The 25,323-nt window shown below is 43.5% G+C and overlaps 1 protein-coding gene across 10 annotated transcripts in view; it reads right to left on the bottom strand.

Annotated features, from left to right (window-relative positions):
• Window positions 1-334: 334 nt before the first annotated feature.
• Window positions 335-25,323, bottom strand: part of LOC128350055 (multiple epidermal growth factor-like domains protein 6) — a 339,846-nt gene continuing 314,857 nt past the window's right edge. For 7 of the 10 annotated variants that reach the window (XM_053307637.1, XM_053307639.1, XM_053307640.1 and 4 more), the window contains 8 exons: window positions 24,140-24,268; window positions 23,765-23,890; window positions 21,212-21,340; window positions 20,623-20,751; window positions 18,938-19,066; window positions 18,534-18,662; window positions 9,773-9,901; window positions 335-5,466 (listed from right to left, as the gene is read on the bottom strand). In XM_053307637.1, coding sequence (XP_053163612.1) covers window positions 5,375-5,466; window positions 9,773-9,901; window positions 18,534-18,662; window positions 18,938-19,066; window positions 20,623-20,751; window positions 21,212-21,340; window positions 23,765-23,890; window positions 24,140-24,268 — 992 coding nt within the window. In that variant the 3' untranslated portion in view covers window positions 335-5,374. Of the gene's footprint in view, window positions 5,467-9,772; window positions 9,902-18,533; window positions 18,663-18,937; window positions 19,067-20,622; window positions 20,752-21,211; window positions 21,360-22,434; window positions 22,602-23,764; window positions 23,891-24,139; window positions 24,269-25,323 lie in introns of those variants that run through there. The other 3 variants (XR_008319136.1, XR_008319137.1, XM_053307645.1) reach the window with 3 other exon arrangements.

Genomic DNA, 25,323 nt, shown 5'->3' with positions numbered 1-25,323 from the left:
TGAAACTCTTCAGAAGCATGGTGTTAAACTGGTGCTTCTCCTATCGGACCTTTGTTAGGTACCTTTATTATGCTTTGTTAGGATGTCAGCTAGTTAATATGGAAAGCATACTGATGAAGCATAAAAGTGAGACAAATGGGTACCAACCCTGGTTCAAGGGATGCTTGGAATAAATTTTTTAAAGGGTGAACATTCTGACAAAAATGAAATCTGTCCTCTGGAATACCACAATTTTTTACAATTGTTTAGAAGATCGATGAAAATGTTGCCTAGTTCCTACAATGATGATGAATTTCTCCTCCACAGTTCTGAAACATAACATACTGCTCAGTACTCTAGTGTGGTATGAATTTTACTAGAGACACCACTGTGAATTCATTGATTTCAAGAGGCTTTCAAAACTAATCAGTAAGCAAAATGATTTTATCCAGGCACATTTGAAATATAGTTTACTGTTTTCATTGCTGGCACTAAGCTAAGACTATGTTAGAAGAAAATTCATACTGCATCCCATAATACAGAATATAAACAAGTCTGTTAACATTTATGGCACATTTATGAAGTATAAAAATATACATTATATATCCCCCATGCAAACAAAATATGCATAATCGCTACCTGGGCAGATTCCTCATGGCAAGATGTTCATGTAACTTACAGAACTATATTCTAGGCACATAGACAAAACTATATTTTAGGTATTTATCTTGACCAACAGGAGAAGGAATCCTGGAAGAAATTAACTCTAAGGCATTTCAAGACCATTTTATAACATTCAGAATACTACACCCACCCAACCCTCAGCCCTGCAACTTTACTTTGTGGATTGTAGAAACCAATATTGTCACCATAACACTTTTTCTCAATTTATATCTTAGACTTGAAATGGCAACTACAAAAGTATTTATCCCACATACAGAATAGTTTTAGAATCCAAAACTCAAAAGGGTGGTGGGAAATATATAAGGTGGACCAGAACAGTCTTGTAACAATGGAAATACACTAGGACTGCCCATGTTTGGTTTTTTTGTCAAGGAGTTGCACTAAAGAAATTTCAAGGCACAAATTTATGAAAAACAATTAAAATAAGATCAGTTGCAAAACAGACTCTTGCCTTGTGCATATCTACTACAGAGTAAACAAACCAGTACTTTGTTGTAGACAAAATCAAGACCATGTCTTAAATCCTTGATCAAAAGGATCTTATGTATTTTGCTACTTTTTAACAGCCGTAACAGTAAATAAAGGGCAAGTGTCATACCTCTGTTAGCATGGAACTACCATAAGGGAAACATACACTTTTAGTTGGAAAGTGCCTTAGGCTTCTTCTAGTCCAACCACCTGCTCAGTGCAGGAAACTCCTACAGCTTCCCTGACAGATGGCTGCCCAGCTTCTGTTTGGAAACCTCTGGAGAAGGAGAGGCCACCATTGCATGAGGCAGATTGTTCCACTGTTGAACAGATCTTAAAGTTAGGAAATGCTTCCTAGTATCTAGCCTAAATATGCTTCCTTGTTATTTGAACTCCTTGAGCCCTTTCTCACAATTGTGTGGGAGGGCTTCAAGACAGGAGGGCAGCAAAAACTCACTTTCCCCACAGAACATAGGAAGCTGCCATATACTGAGTCAGACCATTGGTCCATCTAGCTCAGTATTGTCTTCACAGACTGGCAGCGGCTTTTCCAAGGTTGCAGGCAAGAATCTCTCTCAGCCCTATCTTGGAGAAGCCAGGGAGGGAACTTGGAACCTTCTGCTCTTCCCAGAGCGGCTCCACCCCCTAAGGGGAATATCTTACAGTGCTCACACTTCTAGTCTCCCATTCATATGCAACCAGGGCAGACCCAGCTTATCTGAGGGGACAAGTCATGCTTGCTACCAAAAGACCAGTCTTGCTACCACAAGACTAGACGATCTGGCTGCTGGATCTGGGAGGGTCTGGGCACACAGATTGTATGCCCAGACAGTCTGTTGCTTCCCCTGGCAGCGCGGGAGGCAGGACACATCATCCCGGCCCCTGGAACTCCCACAATGCACTGCACATGTGCACAGTGAATTGTGGCGATACCTCCAGCGATGGGCAGGCACCTGTCAGTGTTGCAGTGTGGGCTGAAAGCAGCCGGTGCTGCCACATAATCAAGTAAACAGGGTTAAGGGAGCGCTCACTCCCTTAACCTCATTTAAGATGTGGGTTTCAAAATGGAGTAAAGCAGTGCTTGCCCACTGGGATTGGGCTTGATCTCGGCGGTTCTCATGAGCAGGCTAACCTGGGCTGCATGTCAAAACAACCACCTTGTATCCAAGTCCTTCCTTCAAGTGCAACAGAGGAACAAGTTCAGTCCTTCTTTGCAACAGATCTTCAGGTGTTTGAAGGCAGCTATCATATCTCTCCTTCGATGTATCACTGATCATGGGATTTACTGCTCTAAACAGCAATCCTGCCTCTAGTTTCCCCTTCTTTCTCAGCAATGATTAGTAAGTGGATCAAATGATGTGTTATCTTCTTGTAGATTTCCCCAACTCTGCCAACCATTAATAATGCAGAGTATGGCAGGGCAAATGCACAATTCAATGGAGTCAGGTCACACATTTCCTTTACTAAGATTTTGGGGAAAATATGGGGAAACTGGACATAGGATTGCAGTTTTTAATGGCAACCCCGTGATCAGGGCCATATCTTGTTCTGCCCAGGGTGGAAAAGTAATCAGCAAGTCTAGATTGCTTTCAGGAGTTCACTATCAGATTTAAAGTCCTACATGAGCTTTGTGACCTGTTGTAAGGAGCCTTCAGATGACAGCTGGCATGCATCCAGGTCTCTTGAAAGTTCAAACTAAACATTACCTGAGTGATACAAAAGGTAGAAAACTTGATTGAAGTTCAGCTTCAGCTTCTCTTTATATCTGCCTTTTACTTGGCACAATAATGCAGGAGAAAACGTCTTTGGCCCCAATCCAGAGAAAATTACTGTGCAACCTTCTTCTCCCATTGATTTTGAGGGAACTTAGTCTAATTAGGGCAAATGAACAGAATCCCACAAAAGAGAGAATCTACTCCAAATAGTTAAGTACTAACCACGTGCCAGATGCTGGGCTAAAGAGAAACAGACTAAATAGCCTAGAGGGCTTACAGTCTCAATAAGACTGTGGAGAGAGGGACAAGGCTCACTAAAGGAATAGTTAAGATGTGCTAGGCACTTTTGAAATTGCAGTTCACCTTTCAGAAGCACTGTCAGTTTGCAATTTCTCAAAACAGACAGGGGCATGTTGTGGGATGTGGGCGGTACCACGGAATCTTTTATCCAATTTAGTCGGGTATGCCCAATTACTAAGGGTTTGTCCACAAAGTGATGTTACCACCATGTTAGCAATGTGTGCTGGCTAGGTTGTCAGCATGTGCCCTCATGTGGTAGAAGCTGGTATTTACCACACCAGAATGAAAATTGGGTTTCACTGGTTTGCTCTGCTGTGGGCAATACCTGTTTGTTCTGCACGGATTTGTTCAACACAGCACTCCACCAAAATGATGTGGTGAAATTGCCATACAATGGCATTTAACACTTCAGTAATGTGAGAATTAGGGTTTGGGGGTGGGTTTCTTTGTAGCAGGTTAATTAGTTGCAAGTGATGATTGCAGGCTAATCATTATTGCAGTCACAGGGCTGACATCTCAAGCACCAGTGCAACAAGAACAGCGCCTGTGCATCTGAAAAGTTCAACTAATCCAACTCTATTGCTGGCTCGGTGGTGAGGCAGCTTTTGCCAGCCTCTGCTTTCCCAGGAAGCATTCTGTGCCACTCAAAAACATGTCCCTGTGGGTTGCGCAGGCCTCAGACACTTGTTTTTGGATGACAAGTACCGTACTTTTGGGTAACACACAGGGCTTCTGGGAGAAGGGGAGGTCACTGAAATCTCTCTCTCTCATACACACACAGATGCTTTTTAGTCAGGATGTCAGTCAGTGGCTTCTGAACAAGCCAACACTGATTTCTCTCTGGTATCACTACAAAAAAGCCTAACCCCTCTAGAGCAGGGTTTCTCAACCTTGGGTCCCCAGATGTTGTTGGACTTCAACTCCCATAATCCCCAGCCCCAGTAGCCTTTGTTTGGGGATTATGGGAGTTGAAGTCCAATAACACCTGGGGACCCCAGGTTGAGAATCCCTGCTCTAGAGCATCACCTCTATGGATGTACTGTAGAGCATGCATCCCCAAACTGCGGCCCTCCAGATGTTGCTGAACTACAACTTCCAGCATACCCAGCCACAAAAAATTGTGTCTAGGGATGCTGGGAGTTGTAGTTCAGCAACATCTGGAGGGCCGCAGTTTGGGGAAGCCTGCTGTAGAGCAATAGCACCTAGGTTCCCAAAGGATTCAGGTGTGCAAGAAGTGTTTGTTAATTAACACTTTATTAACAAGGTGCAAATGGCTAGATATTCAATTTGTGTTAAGGAGCTTTCTCTCCAGCTGCGGCTGATTGGTGGATCTATCACTGAAAAATCAAGTCACAAGTTTGAATAAGCTTTTAGATCTTTATATCACCTGCCAAAAGGCATTTTCATGACATATTCTGAAATGTCATAATTCAAAGGCTTAACATTTTACTTAACCCAAACTAGCTTTAAAATTCACATTTAGAAAATTTATCCTCATTTATATTTTTTTCATGTTTAACTGCCAAGCTCCTGATCTGAGTCTACTCACTTGCAGCTATTTCCACACAACTAGCAGTTCCAGAGGTACACGGATGCATCCTCATTCATATCAAGCAATGCATCCAGCCAGTTTAAAGGGGTTCAGAGTACATCCACATCTATACTGATTGCAACTGAGGAAGTCTGCTTCCACATGTAGGTATCTCTTGCTGTTTTGATGTATATTTTACACCTGCAAAATATTTGTGTTGAAACAATGTAACAAATACTATTTTTTCTGAAAATATGCTGCTTCCATAAGCACAACTTGAACAATTTGGCTCCATAAAGATACAAAGGAAACCCACTGAATACCAGTAATTTTTTTTTTAAAACCCACATAGAACCCACTTGATACAGTGTTTCCTTGGCAAGCAAGGGCTTGCACTCTTTCAATTTGAATTAAGATCTCCATTCTCTGGCTGATGACAAAGTGAAAATTTCTGTATTCTGCAGCAATAAAAATACAAGACTGGCATTTGGAAAGGATACTGAGACTGGGTTAATCTAAAGGAGGCAGTAAGTCAAAAATAAACAAACAAAACAGGCTTAAAAGTTTTAAGAGGGATCCAGCTACTTAAGGGACACGGCATGAAGTGAGAATTTTTCAGTAGAGTTCAAGCTGAAACAAATAGCAGCTCTCAGTTCCAAAGTTAAATATGGTCTGTGCATATAAAACAGTTCATTTATTAGTCCAAGTGTTCCTGTTGTGGCAATCTTGAAAAAGCATTCCCTCTTTCCTGAGTGTGTTCTTCATAAGGAGGAAGTTTTGGAGGGCCACCTGGAGAATTACAGAGAAATACATTTAGAGTACCATAAGGCATTGTCTATGAAATCTAACACAGATTAGGTATTAGTAATCTAATAAAGCATTCATTCCCAAACTGGGTGTAGTCTTGAAATAGGAGCAGCCCTGAAGGATCAGAGTACTTCGCTCCAAAAAGTTTCCCCCCCACCCCAAAGGGGGAGAAATCTTCCCGTGTTTCACTTATTTCTGAATCCGTAACATGTTACCTTGGGTGCACAAGTCAGCAACATATAACTAGGCATTGCTGTCTCCATGCAAAATACTTGTTTTAATAATGAATATGTTTTGATGTCTCATTCCATCCCCCTATAATGTGCATCTGTAGGTCTATGGATCTATACATCTATATCCATCTACAGGGAGATATCTGTAGATATCCCCCCTCCTCTCAGGGGAGGAGAGCTGGTCTTGTGGTAAGACTTGCTAAGTCTTACCACTAAGTCTTGGACCACTTTGCTAAGCAGGGCCCTCCCTGGATTGCATTTGAAGGGGGGACTACATATATGAGTACTGCAAGATATTCCCCTTAGGGGATGGGAATGCTTTGAGAAGAGCACCTGCATGCTTGCATGCAGAAGGTTCTAAGTTCCCCCTCTGGCATCTCCAAGATAGGGCTGAGAGAGACTCTTGCCAGCAACTTTGGAGAAGCCACTGCCAGTCTGTGTAGACAATACTGAGCTAGATGGACCAGTGTTCTGACTCAGAATAAGGCAGCTTCCTATGTTCCTATGGTTCAGGATAACAAAATATATCAGATTGGTAATCATATTAACAAATTTCTGAACATGTAAGATTAGCATCATGATAAACAGCAAGAGACATGTATTTTCAGCTGCATAGATAATGAGATATTTTTCTATTTTTTGTAAATACAGATCGTCTACCTACAAAACAAACTTATTTCCTAGACTATTTGTAATAACATAATGCCGTAGTAAAAATTCACTGTTACCAAGAAAGCTTCATAATGGAACATGTAGCATAAAAATATACAAATACATTCCAAAAAAATGCACCAGGACTTAAGCTGCACTCCTAGGCATATTTACCTGGGAGGAAGTTCCATACAGCATAGTGGAATTTACCTCTGTGTAAAATTATGTAAGATTATGCGACATTAGAGTGCCGTCATCTTCTGTTAATTCAGAGTTTGCTTAAACTTTGCTGCTATTGACTGTTATAGTTTAGTGCTCTTTAAAAGAAACCAGGTGGATCTCTGGGAAAAGGAAGGTAAATATTCCAAATTCCAGATTTCCAAAGCGGCTGAGTTGCAGACTTGGGTGAGAGTGGTCATCTGTTTAGGTCTCTGTTGAACTGTTGGGGCTGTTCTTATCAATAAGAGTTAACCCTATTCAACATGACATTGTTCATGTGTATAATTTTCTCTACACATGTAGATGTTTTAAAAATGAATGACTATAAAATTCATTCAATCTAAAAGTGGTTCTGGGTCCAGGCCCCAACAAATGCAGGTTACAGATGGGAAGTATACCACTGTACAGGCATTGAACATGATGTGAATAACTACTACGTGCCAATCAGTACATGCATACACTGTATACAGATTACATGTGCATTACTGCGTACAATTCTGGTCAGCAGGGCATTATTGAACTGGAGAAGGTACAGAAGAGGGCAACCAAGATGATCAGGGGCCTAGAGCACCTTTCTTATGAGGCAAGACTACAACACCTGGGGCTTTTTAGTTTAGAAAAAAGACGAATGCGGAGAGACATGATAGAGGTCTATAAAATCATGCATGGTGTGGAGAAAGTGGAGAGAGAAAAATTCTTTTCCCTCTCACACAACACTAGAACCAGGGGTCACTCCATGAAATTGATTGCCAGGAGGTCTAGGACCAACAAATGGAAGTACTTTTTCACACAATGTGTGATCCACTTGTGGAACTCTCTGCCACAGGATGTGGTGACAGCCAACAACCTGGATGGCTTTAAGAGGGGTTTGGATCACTTCATGGAGGAGAGGTCTATCAATGGCTACCAGTCGCAGGGCTGTGGGCCACCTCCGGCCTCAAAGGCAGGATGCCTCTGAGTACCAGTTGCAGGGGAGTAATGGCAGGTGAGAGGGCATGCCCTCAACTCCTGTCTGTGGCTTCCAGCGGCATCTGGTGGGCTACTGTGTGAAACAGGATGCTGGACTAGATGGGCCTTGGGCCTGATCCAGCAGGGCTGTTCTTATGTTCTTATGAACATAACATGTGAATGCAGCCTTTGATTTTCTTGAATCTCCCTGGACTGGGGTATAGCAGTGGCAATGTGCAACATTCTGACTATAACCCCTGCAGTCTGCTATATCTCTGTTCAGAAAGTCCTGTCTTTGGTTTCATAACCAAAGAAGCAGGTTCTGGCCAGTTTTGAAGTAATATATTTAGCTTATCAGTTAATGCAGAGATCTTCACTATTTTTGAAGTGGGGGCTCATTCAGAGGAGGGGGGCCGTGAAAGAAAGAGCGAGGGGAGAGAGAGAGAGAGAGCACAGTGACCAAGGTGGCGGCAGGGCAGGAGCGGGGTGTGTGTGTGGGGAGAGAGATTGTGAGTGTGATGGCTGTAGCGGGGGGGGGGGGGAGAGCATGTGGCAGGAGGAGGAGGGGAGCAAGAGAGAGTGAGAGTGTGGTGGTTGCAGCAACAGCAACGGTGGGAGAGAGAGGGAGAGAGAGAAAGCGTGTGGGGCTGCCACTGCAGTCTGTGTGGGCCACCTGTGGGCTGCAGACCATGTAATGAAGATAGTGAGTTAATGTATATGTTTACTTATACAGCAACAGTCAGCCTTCTCATGGCCCTGCCACTAACAGAGATCTGGTTGATGGGGGCTACAGACAGGCCCTTTTCGGTTGTGGCCCCTCGCTTTGGAACCCCCTCCCCGAAGAGCTTCATCCTACTTTTAAGAAACAATTAAAAACACATCTTTTAAAAGAGGCTTTGAAATGTTTTATCTGCTGCTTATATCTGGAAGGTTCTCTAGTTTTTAGAGTTCTCAGTTTTTAGCTTTTTAAATAACTTTTTATTTGAAACTTCTTTAACAAATTGTAATGTTGTCATTTTAACCTGGGCTTTTAAGTTGCTTAACTTAACTTGTTTAATTTTGTTAGTCTAATGTTTTACAGTAGTATACTGGAGGGACGGAGTATAAATATCTTAAATAAGCAAATAAATAATGAGCAAAACAAAACATAGCAAGCAAGCTCCTCAAGGGCCCCAGAGCCCCATGGGCAAACTCTTCCTTCAATTATAATCATACTGTTAAATTGAAGAGAGAGAAGGCCTCCTCCTCCTCCTCCTCCTGATCCAATAAGTAGTCAGATCTATTTGGCAGCAGTTTAAACATATGGTAGTATGGAGGGGTCTTGGAATTGTGACTGTACGCTTCTTAAAATTCAGTATCTAGACTCTATCTAGACTAGAATTTAGCAACATAGTATCATTCCCACATAGCTGATTGTGGAGAAGTGAGTTTTAGGAACTTTTTAGGAATATCATTTGAGTGGCACTGTCCCAAACATAGGATCATTCCTAGCATCTATTCAGGGAAGCAGCATATCACAAATGCTAACTGAGAAGTGTTAGTGTGGTATAGAAGAAAATCTTCTCAAAGGAATGAGGCTGCAGAGTAGACCAAATTCTCAGTTTCAAGATTTTACATTTCTCTCTGTTCTTTCCTCCCTGACGATGCTATTAAAGATGATTTCTAACAAGATTTCTAGTACTGTAATGTAAGCCATATTAAGTAGTTGCTGTATCCCCTTGTGAACACAAAGGAATTGGAAATGTGAAAAGGGGAACAAATTGAAGCAGCCTTCATATGGTAGCCATATTATATTCACTGACCCCAAGTCAGTGGGACTGCTCCAGGGAAAGCATAGTTTGGATGGCTATCGCAGTTTTCTTCTAGATAGCCATTCTACTGCCCAAAAGCTTGTAATTTGGATCCCTAGGGCTAATTCAGGCTTGCCCACAGAAATTCTGCATGCCCCAAGAATTATGGGGGAGAAGCTAGTGATGTGGTTGCTTCCCATGTGACTACTACCTGAGTGGGTGGAAGGGTGACACTGGTGTGGGAAGGAACCATGTCATTGGTCTATTGTTGGGTTACATTATGGGGAAGCAGTTCGTGCATCAGAGGTGTGAACTGACCCTCAGGCAGACCATCCTTTAGGCTGACCAGCCTTCTTTGTAACTATCTCTCCCAAGCCAGCACTGAGCACACAAACGTCTCTCTAAAGCACTTTTCTGTGACGCATTCACTGCAGGTCCTTGCTTTACCTTCTTCACAAGTTGGTCCCGTCCACCTGTCAAGGCAAGTGCATCTCCCATTGTGTGCATTGCACTGGGATTTGTTGGCACACTGGCATTGCTGAGAGCAGTTCGGGCCATATTTGTTTGTCCTACATTCTAAAAGAGACAAAAATAATAATAATTTAAAAAGAACAAGAAGGAAAAAAAGGTCCAGCAAATGTTTATTTTACAGATTTTTAATTTAAGCATTTCACTGTTCCATGTAATATTCTAATTTTCTGAGATTGTGGATTTGGGGTTTTCATGATCATCACAATTATAACAAATTAAGGCTTGACTTATCTCGCTTTGCATGTAATGCGTCTGTCTCATATATCAGTTTCACCTTTTAATTTGCATTACTGAAATTAATGGACTTTTGCACGATATTCTAATTTTCCGAGTTTCACCTGTATGTCCTCTCCTCCATATGGTTGCCTCAGCAGCATATGAACCACTGAATCATGTGGGGACAGCCTTAAGCACATTGTTTCACCCTAGAGGCATCAGTGGGGTAGCATGCAGTGTGGAATGTAACACTGTGTCCTGTATGAACCCATGTGATCTAGAGTTTCTAATATTATTGATATGTATTATTGTTTAGGACTCACCTTGCATGTCCCAGAGGGAGTGAGGCTGTTGTTGGCCTCAGCCCCAACGGACGTGGTGACACCTGACAGCAGCACTGGCTGGTCACACTACAGCAACACCAGCCCAAAGAAAAAGGTGGGCGAACAGAGGCAGGCCTGCACATTGACAGGCAACTGGTGGGTGGGGTGGCTCAATGCGTGGCCACATGGCTGCAGGAGAGAGTTGCTCTGCCCTGGAACCGGTCAGAGGAGAGAAGGGGCCACTAGGGAGACAGAGGGGGCAGACAGGCCCTCCTTACTGGCCAGTAGGGAATTAGAAGAACTGCCTCTGGCAGCCTTGGCAGGAGTGGGTCTAAGACAGGAAGTGAGGCAGGGCCTCTCAGGCTCTGAGGGCTGCATTTGTTTATTTAGGGACACCAGCGCCTCTGATGAAGGAGGTTGGTGGAATGAGAGAGGGACAGCTTTGGTCTCCGACCTGGAGAAGAGCAAGGTATGTCTACTCCCTGGCTGATGAAATAGGACAGAGGTTGACTTAACCCCCTTCCCACAATTCTGAGGCACTGGGGACCACTCCTAGGTTAACAGATGGACAGACACACAGACAATTACCATATTAAGCCACTTTTCTTATGTTTGATCGGATCATGGGAGTTCTTGCTTGACGGCACAAAAATTGTGTTTTTCTTCAACATAGCACAAGGCTTTGTTAATGCTGCCCCAGAGGTCAGGACTAAATTGAATGGGCTTAAGAGCAATTTGACAACCAAACCAATTACCTAGGGCAGGGGTTCTTAATCTGAGGTCCATGGACCCCCTGGGGGTGCATGGGGTAGGTCCAGATGGTCCATGGAAAATCTTTGCTGCAATGAATTTAATTTGCTTCCTGGTGAGCCAGAATAAAGTTCTTGAAAATAATTATCTCGGGTACTTTCGCTCTCTCTCATTTTTACTGGAAAATATATTATGAAAATATATAAATACAAAGGATCGGGGTGGGGGTCTGTAGGTGCAAAAAAGGTTAAGAACCCCTGACCTAGGGGGTGATGGGCTCTCTCTCCCTGAAGGCTGGACAGCCATCTGTTGTGGATACTCTATCCTCCATTGAGCAGGAGTTTGAAGTAGATGGTCTACAAGGCTCATCTAACTATGATTCTACCATCCTTGACATTACAGCAGAGCAACATGGGACTGAACTCATGTTGCCTTGGTATAATGACTAAAGTGGACTGATTTAGGACTGTCATACTGTGCCACTTTGGTAATGTGAGATCTGGGTCTTATGAAAAAGTAACTTTTCATCACTGATTACATTTGGGATGGATATGAACATGGGGTCCTTTGTTAATGATAACCTCCCTGCTCTGCCACATCCTATCCCCATAGTCACCTCCTCTCACCTGCAAGGTGATAAACACAAAGGAGCTTTTCTTTCTCCCATCCCAGCTATTATATAACTAAAAACAGTCCCTTGGGCAGTCAGAAGTGCCACCCCCACATGTGGGAGAATTCTTTAGTCAGATTCAGACCCGTTAGCTCTTTCAATTAAGGGAATGTTATGAGACAGACTCTCGCAAACACCTCTGGGCCTGATTTTAATTTAAGTAATAACCACATTTTCATGTTCATAACAATGTGTATTTAAGACATCTGTTTGAAAGTCTGCAATGTTAATTTAGCAGAAAAAACGCAACCCCATAAAAGCCTGCTATATATTCTCCTGCCTTTTTTTTTTAATTAACATTATGGTTGTTTAATGGGTGCTTTACCAGAGTTCAAATTAAAATCAGGCCTTTTATCTTTATAGCTGCTGCACAGTCACAGCTGCTCATGGTTATATCACAAATGAACTGGGCCTAATTGAAAATAAAAATGCAAATAAAACCAGCCCTATAACAGCTTTTTAAGCTTTGGGGGTTGCACTGGCTGTTTTGAAGAAAATAAAAGTGACTCTTACTTTTCCCCCTTTTAATTTTTTTTTTGCACGGACAAGAACATGTCTCTCTTATTTTTTGTACTGAGCTTCCCCCTTGCGTTCCCCATTTGTCTAAACAAGAAAAATACAGCTGGAAAAGGCCTCTGGATTCATACAGTCTTACTCACTTGTACTGTGTGGGTCCCTTTCAAACCACAAGGAGTGAAAGATTGAGTTAGTTGGAATCCTGACCACAGGACGGTGCTAGCTAGGAGGAAAGTCATTTCCTTTCTCTTAGCTCTTGGGCTGCACTAGTGTCTACATTTCCAGCATTCTGGGGCAACTCATTCATATTGGCTGCATCCACAAGCATTTCGTGCCATTTCTCTTTTGGGTTGTGGACCATGAACTCGTAAGCAACAGACTGCTTCCATCCCTTTAAAGTCAAGACCATATTTCGACACTGTATTTTTGCTTTTTCATTCACTTCAAGTGGAGACCATCTGGGTTTGCACCACTGAAAACCCAAAATGAGCCATTTTATGCAATTCTCTTAAAGGCTTGTGATTATTATTTTTTTAAAAAATGCTTTTTATTATATAGAAAAGTAAGAAAAAGGCTTATGATTATTCAGTCTCTGCAGCTTCTCTCAATGATCTATTTCCTGACAGAAGCTATTGAAGAAAAAAAATCTTGGGAATAAATCATGATTATGAACTTCATGGATACTATCTCTGATTAATTTAAAGTGCCACTAAAAGCTGATGGTGATGGAACTTGGATGCACACAGTGATTTATATCTGCATACAAAAATGGCTCTATAAATATAAAATTGGTTGTGTGGATGTCTGCTTTTATTCTGATATACAAGCCTGGGTGGGAAGCCAGTATCTGTATCACCTTGTTATTCAACAATCTGGATCAAAATATAAATGTGAATTACCATTCTTACATTCCTACCTTTTTTCTTTTTCTTTTTTTTTACAGCAAATCAATATGTACCTTAGCATACAACAAAAATGAGGATCTGCCCTTGGGCTTCTCAAAATCTAAAAACTATTTTTCAGTCTTACTCTTTCCTACAGAGACTCTGAAAAAGAAAAAAGTTGTAGGCAACCACCAGCAATCTCAGCCTCTCCACAGAATGACAATCTTAGGCAGATGGGTGGAGCTTTCATTTCTAGATAGAGTAAGCAAGACGAAAGAATGCAAGGCAACCTCTGCACGAAACAAGTTGTTCTAGTAAGAACTAATCTACCTTTCTTTTCACTATCTCTACAATTGGACTAAATTTGGTTCAAATTGGTTAGGTAGTTCACAAGTTAGTCCACTTGTGCCTCTAACATTCATGTGTTCGCCATCTTGAATTGGGGTGGATGACATCATCACAAACTATGCATTTGAGGTGTCCCACACAAGAATTTCCTACTTTAGCAAATTTGGTCCAAAACGGTTCCCACTTGGACCTCAGAAGTTCACAAGTCCGCCATCTTGAATCAGGGTGGATGACATCATTACAAACTACACCCTTGAGCCATCCCTATGTGTCCCTAAACCTGTAGTAAATTTGATTCAAATCAGTTAGGTGGTCCACATAGGTTAGCCCAATTGTACCTCAAATGATCACATGCCTGCCATCTTGAATTGAGGTAGATGACATCACAAAATGCACCACTGAGGTGTCCCTGTGTGTCACTTACTACAACTGTACCAAATTTGGTTCAAATCAGTTAGGAGGTCCAATTAGCCTTCTTGCACCTCAAATGTTCACATGTCCACCATATTGAATGGGGGTGGATGACAGCATCACAAACGACACCATTGAGGCATTCCTATGTGTCCCTAGAACTGTACCTGATTTGGTTCATATTGGCTTGACAATATTCAATACTGTGAAGTTGATAGGGGGACATAGACAGAATGCCAGTTGCTCTCACAAGCCTACTGGAAAGTAGGCTAAAAAGAGTCTTATCTTTGGGCCCAGGCCCAGATTCCAATGACACTAGATGATATTGGGGAGCTAAGGAGCTACTGGTAGATCCCAAGCTTATCTAAAGAAGCTCTCCAGGCATTTGGGCTTGCTTCTGTTCCAGCTACAGAGCAAATCTGATTGGCTGTCTGTGTGGGGGCATGGCTGCATCATTTTAAATCCCTATTTCTTTGAGTGGTCAGGGTTGTTTTTACTTTTTCTCCCATTAATTTCTCCCCAGTTTCTTCTTCCACAAAGCTCTCTCTCGCTTCCCTCAGGTCCTGCAATGTTATCTGGGAAGTTGGGATTTGATGTAAATCATTCTGTTGATGCAGGTTTCTGTACAAGTTGCCAGTCTGTCACTGGTTCTCCCTCTCCAAGCTGCCTTTCTTTGATAGACTCTCCTTCCCCAAATCATCATTTTTTGACTTTCTCCAGCTCCTAAAGCCTCTGGCCAAAAACAACAAAAAACAAAAAAGTAGCTCCAAAGCTTTAAGCCTGCCCACCAGTGTTCCCTCTAACCGGGATCCCCAGATGTTGTTGACTACAGCTACCAGAAACCCCAGCTAGGGATGTGCATGGTCTGGAGCAGTCCGGACCAGCACCGAAGGGGGGCCTTTCGTTTAGGGCGGGGAGGGCTTGCTTACCCCTCCCGCCTCTTTGCCCCCGCCAGAGGCCGTATTGTATCTAATAAATGGGGTGCTGGAAACCAGCCGCCCCCGCCGCGCCCCCCCCCGCGAGCGGATTAGGGGCAAAAATTAGTAAGGTACTGCTGCCGTCCCTGCCACCGAGGGACGAGGCTGGGTAGACCGGGCCTCCGGTGGAAGTTTAGACGTTGTATCGCGTGCGCGCGCACGCCCCCCAGTCCTCAGTTGCTTCACAGACTTTGCCAAGAGAGGAGCTCTGTTCGGCGGGCTCCTCTCTTTTCTAAGAAACAATGTGGTGAGCACTCGGGGGGGGGGGGCGGGACGGCGGCAGGGACGGCAGCAGTACCTTACTAATTTTTGCCCCTAATCCATTCGCGGGGGGGGGGGCGGGGGCGGCTGGTTTCCAGCGCCCCATTTATTAGATACAATACGGCCTCTGGCGGGGGCAAAGAGGCGGGAGGGGTAAGCAAGCCCTCCCCGCCCTTAAAGGGGGACCCCCCACCCGGGCCCGGACCGGCCAAGTCCGAACCGGTCTGGAAGTTCGGAGGCCTTTAGAATGGCCTCCAGACCGGTTCGGACACACCCCTAACCCCAGCTACAATGGCTTTTGCATAGAGATTCTGGGATTTGTAGTCAACAACATCTGGGAATCCCTGTTAGAAGGAACACTGATGCCCACCCCTGCAGGCAGGGGCTAGTATTTCTGCCATCCTAGTGACACTGTATACATTTTAGCCTGCCGTTCAAGAAATGCTATTCTCCTTCTGCATGCTGATGCCAGTCTGATCTAATATGCAGCACAATGAGACAGGAATAGATACCCAAGGAGGAAGAATGGAATATTCGTGACTGTAGACAACAACAAAAAATATTTAAATATCGCTATTCAACAAAAGTTTCCAAAGCAGTTTACATAGAGAAAGAAAGAAAAAATAAATAAAATAAATCCCTCCCCCATTAATAAAGAGAATCACCATTAGAACATCCCTGCTGGATCAGGCCCAAGGTCCATCTAGTCCAGCATCCTGTTTTGCACAGTGGCCCACCAGATGCTGCCGGAAGCCACAGGCAGGAGTTGAGGGCATGCCCCCTCCCCGGCTGTTACTCCCCAGCAACTGGTATTCAAAGGCATCCTGCCTCTGAGGCTGGAGGTGGCCTATAGCCCTCCCACTAGTAGCTGATGATAGCTCTCCTCCATGAAGTTATCCAAACCCCTCTTAAAGCCATCCAGGTTGTAGGCTGTCACCACATCTTGTGGCAGAGAATTCCACAAGTGGATTATGAGTTGTGTGAAAAAGTACTTCCGTTTGTTGGTCCTAGATTTCCTGGCAATCAATTTCATGGGATGACCCCTGGTTCTAGTCTTATGTGAGAGGGAGAAGAATTTCTCTTTGTCCACTTTCTCCATACCATACATGATTTTATAGACCTCTATCATGTCTCCCTGCAGTCGTCTTTTTTCTAAACTAAAAAGCCCCAGGTGTTGTAGTCTTGCCTCATAAGAAAGGTGCTCTAGGCCCTTGATCATCTTGGTTGCCCTCTTCTGCACCTTTTCTAGTTCTACAACGTTTTTTTTAGATGTGGTGACCAGAATTGTATGCAGTACTCCAAGTGTGGTCACACCATAGTTTTGTATACGAGCATTATAATATTAGCCGTTTTATTTTCAGTCCCCTTCCTAGCATGGAATTGGCCTTTTTCACAGTTGCCACACATTGAGTCGACACTTTCAATGAGCTGTCCACCACAACCCCAAGATCTCTCTCCTGGTCAGTCACCGACAGCTCAGATCCCATCAGCGTATACCTGAGGTTGGGATTTTTCGTCCCAATGTGCATCACTTTACACTTGCCAACATTGAACCGCATTTGCCACTTTGTCGCCCACTCCCCCAGTATGGAGAGATCCTTTTGGAGCTCCTCACAATCCGTTTTGGACTTCACTACCCGAAAGAGTTTGCTATCATTTGCAAATTTGGCCACCTCGCTGCTTACTCCTGCTTCTAGATCATTTATGAATAAATTAAAACGCACCGGACCCAGTACAGATCCCTGGGGGACCCCACTCCTTACTTCCCTCCATTGTGAAAACTCTCCATTTATACCTACCCTCTGTTTCCTGTCTTTCAACCAGTTAGCAATCCACACATGTACTTGTCCCCTTATCCCATGACCATTAAGTTTCCTCAGGAGTCTTTGATGAGGAACTTTGTCAGAAGCTTTTTGGAAGTTCAGGTATACTATGTCAACTGGATCACCTTGATCCACACACCTGTTGACACTCTCAAAGAACTCCAAAAAGTTGGCCAGGCAAGATTTACCTTTGCGGAAGCCATGCTGGCTCACTACCAGCAGGGCCTGTTCTTCTAGGTGCTTTACAATTTTATCCTTGAGGATGCTTTCCATTAACTTGCCTGGAACGGACGTTAGGCTAACTGGCCTGTAATTTCCTGGATTGCCCCTGGATTCCTTTTTGAAAACCGGTGTTACAGTTGCTACTCTCCAGTCCTCTGGTACAGAGCCCGATTTCAGGGATAAGTTGTATATTTTAGCAAGGTGGTCAGCAATTTGACATTTGAGTTCTTTGAGGGCTCTTGGATGGATGCCATCCGGCCCTGGTGATTTGTTAGTTTTCAGTTTTTCCAGAAAGTTTAGAACATCATCTCTCGTCACTTCTATCTGACTCAGTTCTTTAGCTGTCATCCCTAAAAAGCCTGGTTCAGGAACAGGTATATGCTCAGTATCCTCTGCCATGAAGACAGATGCAGAAAACTCATTTAGCTTCTCTGCATCCTCCATATCCTCCTTAATAAACCCTTTCAGTCCCTCATTGTCTAATGGTTCAACCATCTCCCTGGCAGGTTTCCTGCTTCTGATGTATTTAAAGAAGTTTTTGGTTTTCCCCTTGATACTTTTGGCTAAATGTTCCTCAAACTCTTTTTTTTTTTGGCCTCCCTTACTGTCACCTTGCATTTCTTTTGCCAGAGTTTGTATTCCTTTCTGTTCTCTTCGTTTGGACAGGCCTTCCAATTTCGGAAGGAAGTCTTCTTCCCTTTTATGGCTTCCTTGACGGTACCCATTAGCCATGCTGGCATCTGCCTGGACTTAGTGGTATCTTTCCTCCCTTTGGGTATACCATGTTAAAAAGTTGCCTCTTTGTCCAGTGAGACAGAGAATTGTGTTTTTGAATAGTCCTCATTTCCACCATGGGATACTTTTATCTTTTTCCCATGATGGAAAAACAACTCAGGGATATTTGTAGGGTGGAGGTGGTTGGAGTAGAAAGGGTTAACTAGTCCTTCTTTTCCATTCACCTTCTGAAACCTTCAGCCTTCTGCAACTGGTTTTTATTAAGGAAAGAAACTGTCAAGAGGTTGTTACAAATGTTTGCCATATAGGTCTTGTTCAGCCCTTACATGCAGGGAGGTTTCTTTCTTTCTTTCTTTCTTTCTTTCTTTCTTTCTTTCTTTCTTTCCACAGGGGAGCATTCAAAAGTGGCATCTTCCACATGCAGCCTGATATAGTACAGTTCACTCTCCTATTATCACATTATTCTGCTGCATGTATTAATGACAGACAAGTGTGAAAATGTTGGGAGAACAAAATGCTTAACTTTGTCCCATGGTCTTACCAACATCACATCTGTCCCCAGTCCTGCCAGGTGGGCAAAGGCACTTTCCAGTCACTGGATCACACCAAGCTGATCCCTCACAGTCACACTGGTGCTGACATTTGTCTCCAAATCTCCCAATAGTGCAACCTGAAAAAAGAAGGTGTTAACAAATATGCTTCAGTTGTAGGCAAGACCATGCAATGTAACTGAAGAATTTGCTTTAAAATGTCATTTAGTTATGTCTTGGATGGACCCCAAATGCATGCTGCTTCCCAAATTAAGCAATTACAATGTAAGATTGTAATTACAGAGTTGCAATAGAAAGCATCTATGCAAAACAAGAATCTTCAGCATAGCTAATCAGACTCAAATGGCTTCACAATTCTTGGTCTATTTTAAAGGTGCCATTTTCATACTCTTACCTTTTTCACAATGGGCGCCTTGGAAACCAGGAGGACAAATGCACTCCCCAGTGGCTGTAAGACATGTAGCTCCATTTTTACAGTTGCATGGGTATAGGCAATTGTAACCGTAAAATCCAGAAGGGCAGGCTGAGGAACACAATGGTTATGTTATTTCAGAAGATACACAGTTCTCACTGCATGTTGTATTCAAAGGGGGGGCATATGGGGCAAACGGCCCCAGAGCCCCACAAGAGGGTCCCCATTGCACTTTTATTTATGGATGCGTTTCGGGAGGGGAGTGCAGGAGGAGGGCTCCAAGACTTTTAGGTTATAAGCATTCCTTTCATTGACCTCACACATTTACAGCTGCCTCAGGGTCCATGCAGCCTGAACACCAGACACTGGGACATGACCAATGTGCTGAACACACATGGGCGAGCCACATTATGGTGGCAAGCTCCATCCCCACCACACATATGCTCATGAGAATGCTTGAACATACCGTTGTGTATGTGGATTGTTACAGACATTTAATAAATACATGCAGGTCAGAACAGAAACTTCCCCCTCCTTTCACACTCAATCTACACAGCATGAATTAATGAACAGGGCTCAGAATGTTTTGGGGAAAGAATAGGCTAAGTGGGCACTTCGGTGGACCTGTCAATAATCTAAGCTAGGTGCTGGTTCACAGATGCATGAGCATCACCTGGTGTTCTTTTTCTTTGACAGCTCAACGTATAAACCAATTTTAAAATATTTTAAAGGCGATATGATGTGGTATGAAATTTGTAATTTGTAATGACAGATCTGCATGTTTAATCCGTCCTCTGCGGTCATTTAATGATGAGCTTGCATATCCAATCTTGGTCCAGAAACACAAAAGTAGAGAGGCAAATCATGCTATAGCAGTAAGTGGGGATTGCAGAAACATGTCACTTATGGCTTATCTTTGAGAGGAAATACACATGAGAGGCAATGTGGGGATACCCCTGAAAATCACATCCTTGCTAGGGCTGTGCATGGACCGTTTTTTGAGGTTCGGTCCAAAGTAGAAGCAAAATGTGCAGGGGCCAGGTGAGTGCTGGAGCCGCCCTGCCACTGTGTGGGCTACTGGGAGGAGTGCTGCTGCTCCAGGCAGCTTTGGTACGGCCAGTAAGGACTTCATTTACTTTAAAAGATGCTGCTCGCAGCCCTTCTGGCACAATCCTCACCCTCAGTTGAGTCCAGCTCGAACCATCAAACTGGTTCGCTTTGAACTGGGTTCAGTTTGGTTTGATCTCGGACTGGCCCCCTTTCCTGAAGGGCAGTCTGGTTTGCAACCGGACTGCTCCGGTTCGCAGCAGAGCGGTTCAAGGTCAAACCAGTTCTGCACATCCCTAATCTTTGCACCACATTTTCTCCCTCTCCTCTGTAACCTGTAGGAACACTTACACTGTGTTGTGATGTCGTCACATTGTGTATTTCACAGCCAATGATGTGGAGTAGCGGCCAGGAAAAGCACAACTTGTGGGAAATTGTTCCTACACATTATGGGGAAGAACGTTACACTGGGATGCTTTTTTCAGTGCATTCTTGTGTTGCCTGTATTACGCGGCTTTGACTTAGGTTATCAGCCTCTTGCATTGGCATGCGTTGGTTTGGTGCCCACTATCGTAAATCCAGGCCCTTGGTTACAATTCTCTGATTCCTGGCCTACTTACTGTGTTCACAAGAATGCCCATAGAAACCATCCGTGCAGTGACAGCAACCAGTAAATCTGTTGCAAGTTCCATTATTATGACAGGAGCAATCTAGCTGACAATCTGAACCATATTTCTCAGGAGCACATTCTGCAAAAAAAAAAAATATTTAAGAAAATCTTAACTCGCCTAAACACAAACTGAACAAGATACCCACCAAGAAGTCATAATATATCATGAAGATCTGAGAAATGTATTTACTGCAACCATCTATTTTGCCACCCACTAGGAAGCTTGTCTCATTTTTTTGTTTGATGATTAAAATTTACACAGCTGATAACATGGTAAGCAAAATGTTTCAAGGATTTGGAGCTTTTCAGATTGAGAACTAATGAAGCACACCTATTTCATCATAAGGTTTTATGGGTACTGCTTGATACTTTCCCACAGTATTTTTTCAGCAGTTCTATCAATAAGCCCATACAGAGTAACTCTTGTCACTCCCCAATAGTTTGGTCATCTGTATCAAGCTGCCAAATGAGGAGGAGAATTTTACTACATATTCACATGTCTGTAACCACCTAATGAAGAAGACAAATACAAACAGTACCTTTTTCACAATGGTTTCCAGTCCAGCCAAGTCCGCAGATACAAGACCCATTCACAGGGTTACAGATCCCACCATTCTTACACATACATTTTAGCTGACAGAGGGGGCCATATCTTCCCTGGGGACACACTATAGTAAATTAACAAAGCTTTTTTTTAAAAGGAAGAAAAAACAAATTAGTATAAAACAACAGCAACAGAGGATGCAAAAGGAAAAATGAAATAATACATAAGCAGCTCCTCACTCTGAAGTATTACAAAGACTGGGTGGTCATATAACTCAACCATTTTGCTCTAGAGACAAGAGGAAATTTTACTGTCTGGATAAATCTATATTTCATACTAGAAAAGGGGAGTGAAGCGAGCCTTAAAACAAAAACGCAAAGTAAGTTCATTGACAAGATGATATCTAGATTTACGCAGTGCATTTTGGGCCTGGGTCTGGTGATTGCCTGGATGGCAGACCACTTGGGAACCCTATGAGTGCCACCTTGAGTTCCACAGAATAAAGAATGTAAAATGTTAATAAATAATACACAAATAATAATGACAAATGTTCTTCTGCTGGGGAAACAGAAATAGTGGGGAAACTAAGAAAATAAATACAAATGTCTATTCATGTAAAAATATGGATGACACATATATTCAACACTGGGGAGGTGGAGATGCTAACTCATCCCTCCTGGGGATGCGACATCTGCTTGGCAGAACATTAGCTTGGCATGCAGAAGGTCCCAAATTCAACCCCGAACATCTCCAGCTAGGGCTGGGGAAGACTCCTCCCTGAAATCTTGGAGAGCAGCTGTCTGTCAGTGTACTATACTGAGGTAGAAGGACCAACTCAGAATAAGGCAATTTCCTAGGGAACCGAAAGCTAGCCAGATTCGAATTAGATCTACCTCTCTTCCAGTTGGGCCCAACTTGAACTGGGCTTGTGCCTCAAATCCATTGCTACCATGTTCTCCTTCCTAGTCCCTGCCACCTTCACTACTTTTCCTACCACCTAAAAAGACTTGCCTTGAGGAACAAAGAGGGATTAACCCGTGGAAGAGGGCTCTGATCAACAGAGGACTCCTTGCAGGGCCTCTCCGGCACTGATAGGAATTCACTACCTCCTGTTTTCCCCTCTTCCTTGGTTAGTCTCCCCTGGCTTGGAACAGGGAGGAGCAACTAAACTGGGCTTTTCAGGTATTCATATCTGCCAGGATACCATGTTACCTGATTGCTTGGGTGGCCCTGTGGAGTCTGGAGAGGGGTGTGGCATCCCTTCTGTGGGGCTTTAGTTTCCTTCAGAAGGCAGTAGGGATGAGAAGCGTCCAGGCTAGTCAGATCTCAGTGGGGTTGAGAGAGCAAGACAGGGAGAACTGCAGGAAACAGCTCCAGGGAGACAGCTAAGTTGGGTATGCCAGGAAACAAGAAGCAAGGTCAGGAAGTGGGCGGGGCTGGAAGTAGGCTTTAAGCCCTGTCAGCTCTAGAACTGCTTTAGAATATGGGAACCAGGAGTTCTCCAGGAGAGAGTACTGGCTGAATGCAGCAAGCCCGGAGGGTGACTCAGGTGACAAACTAACCTCCTCCCCGGGCTGTTCCTAAGGCTGACCGTTTTTTAGTGCTAACCCAGTCATTCTTGAGTCTAAGAAAGGCTAGGAGCCCACCCCATCCCTTGGGAGTCTGACAATATCAAAAACTTAAAAACCCTTGAGGCTTTTTGAGTATTTCACTGGGATACTCCAAAAGCCCAGGTTATTTTTGAGATGAGCTAGAAGGGATTTCTGCATCCCTATGCAGAAATGAAGTATACCCTTCCACTATGATCCTTACCAAATAAGGTACAAATTTTACTAGAATTTTGATACGGTTATAGTGAAATGAGATACCATTCATCAGGGTGGCCAACCTGAAGCTTGCCAGCTGTTGCTGGTTAACAACTCCCATTATCCCCAGCACAATTTACGGCAGTTGTAGCCCAACAACACATGGAGAGGCTCAGTTTGGAATCTCCTGCTTTATATACTTGATAAAGATTGTTTCTTGATGGAAGTGCTACGTTGGGCTGGCCAAGATGACAGGGAAGAAAAAATAGCGTGATAAGGGGATAAGGAGCAAGGATGAGAGGAGTGACTAGAAAGGAGCAGTGGGACGAAGGATCAGTTGTTTCTGGGCCTATTAACATATCTCTAATGGTGCAGCGGGGAAATGACTTGATTAGCAATCCTGAGGTTGCTGGTTTGAATCCCTGCAGGTATGTTTCTCAGGTTATGAGAAACACCTATATTGGGCAGCAGTGATATAGAAAGATGCTGAAAGGCATCATCTAATACTGCGTGGGAGGAGGCAATGGTAAACCCCTCCTGTATTCTACCAAAGACAACCACGGGGCTCTGTGGTTGTCAGGACTCCAGACCGATCCGACAGCACACTTTACTTTACTTTTTGCAGTGCTTTGCAAGATCAGAAACTCTGGGAAACCCCTTTCAAATCACTATAGACACGAACCATCCACTGCCATTTTAGACTCGCTCTGGCTGTTATAAGTTAACTGCTGATAATCTCTTACCTTGAAGGCAATTTGTTCCAATTCGGCCAGGTGGACAGTAGCACTTGCCAGTCACTGAGTCACAATGTCCTTTACCACAGGAGCAGAAGGAAGTGCAGTCCTTTCCATAGTGATGCTCTGGACAATCTAGAAAAAAATGCAACATGGCTTATCAGATGATCTTGGAAAGCTTAATCCACAAATTCCTTTGTCATGGAAGACTGTTCTTTTTAATCCAACAGGTTTGCTGGACAGGTTGGCTTGTAAACCGCCCTGAGCCATTTCGGAAGGGCGGTATGAAAATCAAATCAAATCAAATCAAATCAATCATGCAGGCAGCTTATGCGTCCGAAACATGCATGTTTGCAGTCATGATAATTAAAGGAGCTTACTTACTTTGACCACAGTCTGCTCCAATGAAGCCAGGAGGGCAGTCACAGGCTCCTGTCATAGGATTGCAATGCCCTCTATTCAAGCATTTACATGTTTTCCAGCAGTATGGGCCATAAGTACCTCTTGGGCATCCTGTTTAAATTGGGGAAAGAGCAACAGTAAATGTTACCATTTGGACAAACTATATGTGAAAGTGGAAGATCCAGGTCTGCCTTGTAGGGACTGAGGTAGGAGTCTGATTTTTAGCAGAGAGGGGGTACTGGGTGAGAAGAGCCAAACTTGTCCTATGCCCACCACTTCCTGCCCTGTTGTTTCTTTCGTTTTAACCCCAGACAAGCTCATTCCCCTTTGACTGCCCCAGGACTTTGGAAGGCAGCCCCTGTCAAAACAACAACAACAACTACTACTACTACTATTTATATACCTCTTTTCAACAGAAGTTTCCAAAGCGGTTTACATAGAGAAATGAATAAATCAATAAGGTGGATCCCTGTCCCTGAAGGGCTCACAGCCTAAAAAGAAACATAAGATAGACACCAGCAACAGTCACTGGGGGTACTGTGCTGGGGGTGGATAGGGCCGGTTGCTCTCCCCCTCTTAAATAAAGAGAATCACCACATTAAAAAAGTGCCTCTTTGCCCAGTTAGCAGGGAACAAGAGCTTCTCCATCTCTGATTGCTTTTTAAAAGGCCCTTAAGATAAACCTGTTTCCTCAGACTTTTAATTAAAACTAATCTTAAACTGTTTAATTGCTTTACTCTGTGAAATTATTTTGTTTTATTCTGTGAATTGTTCTTTAACTGTTTTTATTCTGTAAAAGTGTTTTAATTGTTTTTATTTTATTTTATATTGTAATTTGGATTATGTTCACCACCTAGAGATATATATATCTCAGGCGGTATATAAATATGATAAATTAGTACATAAATTTCCATTACCAGAGCTCAACTGAAGAGAAAAACAAGTGAGCGGAGGACTAGCTGTGCAGAGGGTTTTCCGCTCTCTGCATTACATAACATATAAGAACATAAGAACAGCCCTGCTGGATCAGGCCCAAGGCCCATCTAGTCCAGCATCCTGTTTTGCACAGTGGCCCACCAGATGCCGCCGGAAGCCACAGGCAGGAGTTGAGGGCATGCCCTCCCTCCTGCTATCACTCCCCTTCAACCGTTACTAAGAGGCATCCT

This window comes from Hemicordylus capensis, chromosome 3 (assembly GCF_027244095.1).
Source record: "Hemicordylus capensis ecotype Gifberg chromosome 3, rHemCap1.1.pri, whole genome shotgun sequence".
Lineage (NCBI taxonomy): Eukaryota > Metazoa > Chordata > Lepidosauria > Squamata > Cordylidae > Hemicordylus > Hemicordylus capensis.
Note: the sequence above shows the minus strand (reverse complement) of the source record. Positions and strands in the feature narration are given on the sequence as shown.